Source organism: Mandrillus leucophaeus, unplaced genomic scaffold (assembly GCF_000951045.1).
Source record: "Mandrillus leucophaeus isolate KB7577 unplaced genomic scaffold, Mleu.le_1.0 Scaffold35, whole genome shotgun sequence".
Lineage (NCBI taxonomy): Eukaryota > Metazoa > Chordata > Mammalia > Primates > Cercopithecidae > Mandrillus > Mandrillus leucophaeus.
In genome coordinates, this window is record NW_012103698.1 from 2788609 (window position 1) to 2798074 (window position 9466).

Consider the following 9466-nt stretch of genomic DNA (forward strand, 5'->3'; position numbering starts at 1 on the left):
CTGGGTGTGGTCGTACACCCTTGTAGTCCCAGCTACTCGGGAGGCTGAGGCAAGAGAATTGCTTGAACCCGGGAGGCGAAGGTTGCAGTGAGTCAAGATCGCGCCACTGCACTCCAGCCTGGACAACAGAGCGAGACTCCATCTCAGAACAAAGCAAAACAAACAAACAGACTAATTTGTTATTCATAAGTGAATTGTACCTTTCTTTTGCTCATTTAATAATTGTATGATGCTTCATAATATACCTTAAGTAGGCCAGGCGCAGTGGTCATGCCTGTAATCCAGCACTATGGGAGGCTGAGGCAGGTGGATCACCTGAGGTCAGGAGTTTGAGAGCAGCCTGGCCAACATGGTGAAACCCTGTCTGTAATAAAAATACAAAAATTAGCCAGTCATGGTGCCAATGGCCTGTTCTAGCTACTCAGGAGGCTGAGGGGGGAGAATCGCTTGAACCCAGGAAGCGGAGGTTGCGGTGAGCCTAAATCATGCCACTGCACCCCAGCCCAGGCAACAGAATGAGAATACACACACACACACACAACACACACACACACACACACATCGCCACACCACACACCACACACATATGTATACACACACACACACACACACACAGTCCCCTTAAATATAAACTGTTTAGGCTTTTCTCCCGTAATTTCTAGTAAGTCTTGTTTTACTTATTTCTACAGGGCGAGTGGAAGCTGTTGATTCATTTAGTTAGTGGTGATTGCAGCATAGCCTGCCTCAAGTGTTATGGGAAGTTTAATTCTCTGTTCTTTGGTATAATGGTTCTCACTGATTTTATTACTTTTGATTTATGTAATTAGAAATGGTTATCTCCTTAATATGAAGGTTTTTTTTTTTCTTTTTTGGAGACGAAGTCTCACTCAGTCGCCTAGGCTGGAGTGCAGTGACTCAATTTTGGCTCCTGCAACCTCCACTTCCTGGGTTCAAGTTACTCTCCTGCCTCAGCCTCCCAAGTAGCTGGGATTATAGGTGTGCACAACCATGCCTGGCTAATTTTTGTATTTTTAGTAGAGATGGTGTTTTGCCATGTTGGCCAGGCCAGTCTCGAACTCCTGACCTTAGTTGATCCACCCACCTCGGCCCGCCAAAGTGCTGGGATTACAGACCTGAGCCACTGTGCCTGGCTGAAGACATTTTTATGATATGACTGTTTGTGCTAGAGGTGAATGTTTCTTTTTTCTTTTTCTTTTCTTTCATTTTGGAGACGGGATCTCACTGTGTTACCCAGGCTGGAGTGCAGTGGCGCGATCTCGGCTCACCGAAACTTTTACCTCTGAGGTTCAAGTGATTCTCCTGCTTCAGCCTCCCAAGTAGCTGCACCACCTCTACTTTTGTAGAGGTGAGGTTTCACCATGTTGGCCAGGCTGTTCCCAAATTCCTGGCCTCAATTGATCTACCTGTCTCATTCTCCCAAAATGCTGGGATTAAAGGCGTGAGCCACCGCACTCGGCCAGGGTGAATTTGTTTTTGTTTGTTTGTTTTTGTTTGTTTGAGACAGAGTCTTGCTCTGTTGCCCAGGCCGGAGTGCAATGGGGCGATCTCAGCTCACTACAATCTCCACCTCCCGGGTTCAAATGATTCTTATGCCTCAGCCTCCCAAGTAGCTGGGATTACAGGCACGCACCACCACGCCCAGCTAATTTTTTTTTTTTTTTTTTTTAGTGGAGACCGGGTTTTGCCGTGTTGGTCAGCCTGGTCTCAAACTCCTGACCTGAGATAATCCGCCTGCCTTGGCCTCCCAAAGTGTTTGAATTACAGGCATGAGCCACTGCACCTGGCAAATTTTTTTTAATATTGATAGGAGCTTTGCGGAGGATTTTAGTTTTCATGGTAGCAAACCATGTAATGTGAAAGAATTTATCTGAAAGTAGGAAAGTAGGAAAGAACTGTTTCTAAAATGATAAAGATTTACAAAAGAGTTATATTAATGAGAGACAATCCTTGGATCATTCCTTGCTGCTATGAATGACCCTCAAACCTCCATGGAGCACTGAATAAGTGTGTCTGCTGTGGTTTGTTTCAGATGGTTAGCTCTTTTCCTGTCTCTGAAAGCCTCCTACAGGCTCTATCAGCTACGCTCCTGGGGAGAGCCAGAAGGGGAGAGCCATCAGAGATACCTGAGAAACAAGGATTTCCTTCTTGGGGTTAATTTTCCACTCTCCTTTCCAAACCTTTGCAGCTGCCCTTTGTTAAAGGTAAGCACTTATTTGAGCGTACATTACCTCCTTAGTATCTTCTTTCCTTTTCCTTGAATCAGTAAAAATAATAGTAAAGTAAATGAAGGCCTGACAGAACCAAAAAGTTCCCAGAGGAGTGGGTGGTGCAGCGTATTGAGTTCTAACTTAATTTACACTTTGTATATATATTTTTGAGTGCATTTATATTTTCAAAATGTTTATTTTTTACATTACTGTGAAGTACACAGATCTTAAGTGTACAGCTCTGTGAATTTATATATGTGTATACTCTTGTGTAACAACCATCTAGGTTAATATATAGAACACTTCCAACTCCCTCATGCTCCTTTCTGTTTAATACTTCTAGTTGAGAAAAGACAAACCAACAATTAAAGGTAATTGCCATTCTACTTCTGTCACCATAGATTATTTTTGCCTGTTTTGGAACTTTATATAAATGGAATTATCTTGTATGTACACTTTTGTAACTGGGATTTTTCACTCAGTATTATTTATGAGTTTTGTCCATGTCGTATATAGCATTATTTTTTTGTGGCTATGAAGTATTACATTGTCTGAATGGACTACAATTTATTAGTCTGTTCTACTGTGGTAGATATTTTGGTTGTTTCCAGTTCTAGGTTATTGTGAATGAAACCCCTATGCACATTTGTGTACATGTTATTTGATGAATGCAAACATTACTTTCTTTGGTGTTTACATCCAGGAATGGAATTGCTATACTGTCAAGTATAACTCTGTTTAGGTTTAGTAGCTTTTGCCAAACGTTTTTCCAAAATGGTTTTATAAATTTACATTTGCACCTACGGTATGTTATTCAGCATTCTCCACTACACCTGGGAATGGCAATCTGTTTTGTTTTGTTTTGTTGTGTGACTCCTTATGAATAATCATTCCTTACAGTTATAATTATTTTAAGTACTTAATTATTTTAAGTATTATATTTAAATATTAATTATTATGTAGTGGCATCTCATTGTAATCTTAAATTGTATTTCCATGGAAAGTAATGATGATGTGTACAGTTTCATACAATTCTTGGCCCTTACAGAATAGTAGGTGACAAAGAAGGTGAAATAAGGTGACAGGAACTGAAGTTATAGATGTAGGTCCAGATCATATGCAACCTCATAAGAATTGCCAAGGGTTTGGAATTTATTCTGAGTGAAATGAGTAATACTAGAGAGTTTTGAGAAGAGGAGTGACAGTTCGTTTATTAAAGTCCTTCAGCTAGATTGAAGTTTAGAAACTAGGTCATTTTCCTTGTATTCTATAGAAAATGTTATGGGGTAGTTTGACAGTTACTGTTGTGGAATGAAGGACATTCTTTGGCTAGGTCGTCCAGTATTTGTACCCTGTACACTGAAAAGCTCACATGATTTCCTTCTCTTCTGTTTTCCCAGTTGGTTTCTTAAGCATTGCTCCATGTAATTTTTGGACTTTGGAGAGGGAGTCAGTAATGCAAATTAATGTAACTGGATTCCAGCCTTTTTGGAATAATGCAGTCAGTGGTGGCAGGGTGATTTCCTGCTGGTGAAATATTCCTAGTACGTCTACTGGGAACACTGGTATGTCTGAAGAGTTGCTTAACCTTCTGTAAAAGATTAATTCCTTCTCTCAACCCCTAAATTTGGTAATATATGTTACTACTGTAATACATTTTTATCAATTCTCCTTTTTATACGAAAAGCACCATTCTTCCAAGAGATTGTTGTTCCCTGTTATGTAGACACCTGCATTTTTCTTAACACTAGAGATATGCATCATTCATTTGTATTCTCTGTTTTCTGAAAATATTGTAGTATGTTCCAGAGCGTCTGCTTAGTGAGGTCCTATGTCAGTTAGAATTGCCTGAGAAAGGCAGATGTGGGTAGTATGCTTTATGGGAAACTGGTCATAAAATACGTTTACCCAATTGAAAGATTCACTTATATTTACTCATTTTAATTTTATCCCATGTTGTGGATAGACATTTGCTCTTGTAGTGGTTTAGAGTATATACTGAATTAATGAGCTAATGGGCCACGGGGAACTGAAAGCTTATCATATATGTGTGGAGACACTGTTCTGCTTTCAGTCTCATCATCCTTATCTCCAACATATGTATGTATATTGAAATACCAACCAAGTAGTGTATTTTGCTAGAGCTTATTGTTCTCATAATTAATGATAAGACTGTCAGCCGGGTGTAGTGGCTCACACCTGTAATCCCAGCACTTTTTGAGGCTGAGGCAGGAGTTCAAGACCAGCCTGGCCAAAGTAGTGAAACCACCGCATCTACTAAAAATACAAAAATTAGCTGGGTATGGTGGCACGCGCCTGTAATCCCAGCTACTTGGGAGGCTGAGGCACGAGAATTGCTTAAACATGGGAGGCTGAGGTTACAGTTAGCAGAGATCACACCACTGCACTCCAGCCTGGGTGACAGAGCAAGACTCCTTCTCAAAAAAAAATAAAAATACAAAAAAAATTAGCTGGGTGTGGTGGCATGTGCCTGTAATCTCAGCTACTCAGGAGCCTGAGGCAGGAGAATCTCTTGAACACGGAGGCAGAGGTTGCAGTGAGCCGAGATCATGCAGCTGCACTCCAGCCTGGGCGAGAGAGCAAGACTCTGTCTCAAAAAAAAAATTAAAAAAAATAAATAAAAAATAAAAATTAGCCAAGCGTGGTGGTGGGTGCCTGTAGTCCTAGCTACTCAGTAGTCTGAGGCAGGAGAATCCCTTGAACCCAGGATGTCAGGGCTGCAGCGAACCCTGATTACACCACTGTACTCCAGCCTCGGTGACAGAGCGAGACCCTGTCTCAAAAAAAAAAAAAAAAAAAAAAAAATTCAAAAAGGAAATCTTTGTTTTTCAGCCAAGCAAAATGATCATTAGATATTATCCACTCTTAAAGGTTAGCCTAGGTTCTGAATATAGAACCAGAAGCCAGCTGGGTGCAGTGGCTCATGCCTGTTAATCCCAGTACTTTGGGAGGCCGAGGCAGGTGGATCACCTGAGGTCAGCAGTTCAAGACCAGCCTGGCCAACATAGTGAAACCCCGTCTCTACTAAAAAAAAAATACAAAAATTAGCCGGGCATGGTGGTGGGCGCCTGTAATCCCAGCTACTAGGGAGGATGAGGCAGGAGAATCACTTGAACCCGGGAGGTGGAGGTTGCAATGAGTCAAGATCGTGCCATTGCACTCCAGCCTGCGGAACAGGAGCAAAACTCCGTCTCAAAAAAAAAAAAAAAAAAGAACTAGGAGCTCCAGATGTAACAATTAACAACAATGTAGAGGCTAGGCATGGTGGCTCATGCCTGTAATTCCATAATTCCAGCACTTTGGGAGGCTGAGGCGGGATGATCGCTTGAGCCCAGGAGTTAGAGACCAGCCGGGCCAACATGACAAAACCCCGTCTCTACCAAAAGAATACAAAAATTAACCAAACCTGATGCCATGTACCTGTAGTTCCACCTACTTGGGAGGCTGAGGTGGGAGGTTCGCCTGAGCCCAGGAGGTTGAGGCTAAAATAAACAGTGATCCTCACCACTGCACTCTGGGCCTCTGAGGGTGACAGAGTGAGGCGCTCTACGTCTTTGCAAGAATGTGGTATTGTCTGTCTCTTCATTTAAACTTTGTTGGGTAGTGGTGTCTTATTGTGTCTTTAGTTAAATTTCTCTTGTGAAAATGATATTGAATACCTTTTCTGGTGTTTATTGGCCATTTGGATAATTGCCTTTATGAAATGTTTGTTCAAAACTCTTGCTTATTTTTCTATTGGGCTGACTGTATTTTTCTTATGATTTGTAGTTCTTTGTGTATTATAAATATCTTCTTCTCTGTAACTTTCTCATTTTCAGTGGTACCCTCCCCTGCCCACCCTTTTTTTTGAAACAGGGTCTGGCTTGTTCTATTTCCCAGGCTGGAGTACACTGATGCAGTCATAGCTCAGGATTAGAGTTAGGTTAGGGTTAGGTTTACTGTGTTGTTCAGGCTGGCCTTGAACTCTGGCCTCAAACAATTCTCCAGCCTCAGCCTCCCAAAGCCCTGGAACTTAAGCGTGACCTATTGCACCCAGCCTCAGTGTTGTCTTCTGATGAATAGTTAATAATTTTTGTGTCCTGCTGAAGAATTCTTTGCCTCCAACAAATTCGTGAAGATAATTCTGTTTCTCTCCATATCCCATCTGTTGAAAAGACCATTCTTACTGGACTGTAGCATCACTTGTCAAGCAGGTGTCCATATATGTGTTGGTCAGTTTCTGAACTCTGTTCTCTTCCATGAACCCATTTGACTATCCTTGAACCAGTGCTACTCTATCTTAATAAGTACAGCTTCACAGTAAGTCTTGATAACTGGTGCACAGGTCCTCTGACTTTGCATTTCTTCTGTATTGTGTTGGCTGTTCTTAGCCCTTTGTGTATTCATGTAAATTTTAGAATTGGCATATAAATCTTATTTTATCATATCCTCTTTCCTTTTTTTTGGTAGCAGCAGGGTCTCACTATGTTGTATCCAGGCTAGTCTTGAACTCCTAGGCTTAAGCAGTTCTTCCACCTTGGCCTCCCAAGGTGCTGGGTTTGCAGTTGTGAGCCCATGTGCTCAGCTAAATCTTTAATCTCACCTCTTTTTAGCAGTCTAGGTAGTATAGGTCAGAAGTCCCCAAATGTTTTGATTATGTACCCCTGTAATAACAACATTCTTAATCTGTTTCTCCAATGTCTGTATGCTATTTTGTTTTAAATTGTGTACATGTACTAACATATTAATATTTACGTTGTGAAGTTTGCGTGTGCCTACTTTGGAAACCACTGATGGGAACATTTTATTTGAATAGGGAATGGTGGTAGAGGGGAGACTCAGTGTTTACTATAGGAGATATTCCTGTGTTTTACATGCTGTACATTGTTTTTCAAACTATTTTAAATTATTTGACCTCAAAGGTCCATGGGGGGCATTGATTGGTATATCGTAAGTGCTTATCGATTGAATGAATATCCAGTGTAGAATGTGATCTTTGGGAATTGTCTGGTGCTGCTTTTTTCATTGCTCTAGGCTACCTTCAGAACAGCCTCTTCCCAGTGTTAGTCCAGTCCAGCAAGGAGAAACATGTAATTAATGTTGTTTACAAACGTATTATTGCATACCACAGTAGGCAAAGTGTGTTCATAATCATTATCCCTGTGCTGTATTTGGAAGAGTCACTCGTGCACATATTGAAAATATACACTGACGCTTTAAAAAACATACACACACTTAATGTGGTTCAAGATAAGACTTTAAATACTACACAATTAACTGCCTGATTAATGGTAGAGTTCAGAATGGGAGACGATTACTTGATAGAAATAGTATTGTGAAGTTGCATGTAGGCTGGGTGTGGTGTTGGCTCGTGCCTTTAATCCCAGTACTTTAGGAGGCTGAGGTGGGAGGATTGCTTGGAGCTAGGAGGCAAGACCAGCCTGGACAACATAGTGAGACTGTGTCTCTAATTTTGAAAAAGTTAGATTTTGAGTGGTAGAGATTTGGATAGGCGGAACATAATTCCAAGTTAAGGATTTGAGCCAAAATAAAGGACAGTAATGACAGAACAGTCTAGAAGGGTAAGTTTGGAAAGTCTTTGAATGCCAGCCTATGTGGGTTTAGATAATAAGCCTGTTGTCCCAGCCCTATTTGTCTTACTTTCTTCAACAAATACTAACAGTTGTATTCCTGGGGTCAAAATGTTGGTAGCCGCTGTGAAGCCATGAGAAGGAGTATTCTGATAGCGAGTTCAAGTAAGGCTGCTAAATCACCAGTGTCATTATAATCAAACCAGTTGGGGATCTTTGTTATTTGTATTTTATGAAAATTAACCTCAGTGTGTGATATTAGGAAGAATGGAGGCAGCAATCCATGTTAAGGAAGATCTTAAGCAAAAGTTTGAAGTGTCAGGTACTAAAGACCCGATAGCAATGGTTGTAACAGAAAGATTACAGAAAAGGGATCAAGGAACTTTGATCGATTTGGATATGGGTGGGCACTGGAGATGGAAAAATTACTTCGAAAAGCCAGAGTTCAAGAGAGGATCCAGAGGGAATCTTAAGTTCCATATCAAGTTTAAAGCAAAAATGAAAGAGTGAGATTAAGAACTCTTTGTGAATACAGATAGAAAAGAGAAGGCAGAACCCCAGTTGTAAGGATTTATAGGGAGAAAGATCCTGGTTAGGAGGGGTAGATAATGAGTATTAAAGCGTGACAATTAAAAAGAAAAAGTAAGGTATTTCAGGAGGGGAGTTTGGTTTAAGTGAAAGTTGACTTTTTTTTTTTTTTTTAAGAGAAAAGAGCCTTGCAGATTTCACAATGAAAAGGAAAGAAGAGGTCGGGTGCAGTAGCTCACGCCTGTAATCCCAGCACTTTGACAGGCCGAGGTGGGCGGATCACCTGAGGTCAGGAGTTGGAGACCAGCCTGGCAAACATGGCGAAACCCTCTCTACTAAATATAAAAAAAACTAGCCAGGCGTAGTGGCCTGTACCTGTAATCCCAGCTACAGGAGAATCACTTGAAAACGGGAGACAAAGTTTGCGGTGAGCTGAGATCATGCCACTGCATTCCAGCCTGGGCGACAAAGCAAGACTCCATCGCCAAAAAAAAAAAAAAAAGGGAAGAGGAAGACAGTAAAGAGGGCAATTGAACGTGCAACAGAGACATTTTGTGGGGGTGCACAAGTAGGTTAACTATACTTTTTTTTTTGAGAAGGAGTCTTACTCTGTCACCCAGGCTAGAGTACAGTGGCACAACCTTGGCTTACTGCATCCCCTGCCTCCTAGGTACAAGTGATTCTCCTGCCTCGGCCTCCCGAGTAGCTGGGACTACAGGCGTGCACCACCAGTCCGGGCTATTTTTTGTATTTTTAGTAGAAGGGGGGTTTCGCCACGTGAGCCAGGCTGGTCTCGAACTCCTGGTCTCGAGTGATCTTCTCGCTTCAGCCTTGCAAAGTACTGGGATTATAGGCATGAGCCACCGCACCTGGCCCAACTATACTTTTTAATAGGATGAAAAACTCTTGTGAATACTGGCAGACTGTATGATTAACAGAAAGATACTTCTCTGCCACAAAGAGTGTTTTACAATGTCCAGAACAACTAACACTAAACTTAACATTATTTTATTTTATTTTATTTTATTTTTTTGAGATGGAGTCTTGCTCCGTTGCCCAGGCTGGAGTGCGGTGGCACAATATTGGCTCACTGCAACCTCTGCCTCCTGGGTTCAAACT

The 9466-nt window shown here is 41.4% G+C and overlaps 1 protein-coding gene across 1 annotated transcript in view; it reads left to right on the plus strand.

Annotated features, from left to right (window-relative positions):
* INO80 (INO80 complex subunit) overlaps window positions 1-9466 on the plus strand; it is a 141870-nt gene that overhangs the window by 72941 nt on the left and 59463 nt on the right. Inside the window, exon 24 of the mRNA XM_011989304.1 lies at window positions 2051-2222. Coding sequence (XP_011844694.1) covers window positions 2051-2222 — 172 coding nt within the window. The remainder of the gene's footprint in view (window positions 1-2050; window positions 2223-9466) is intronic.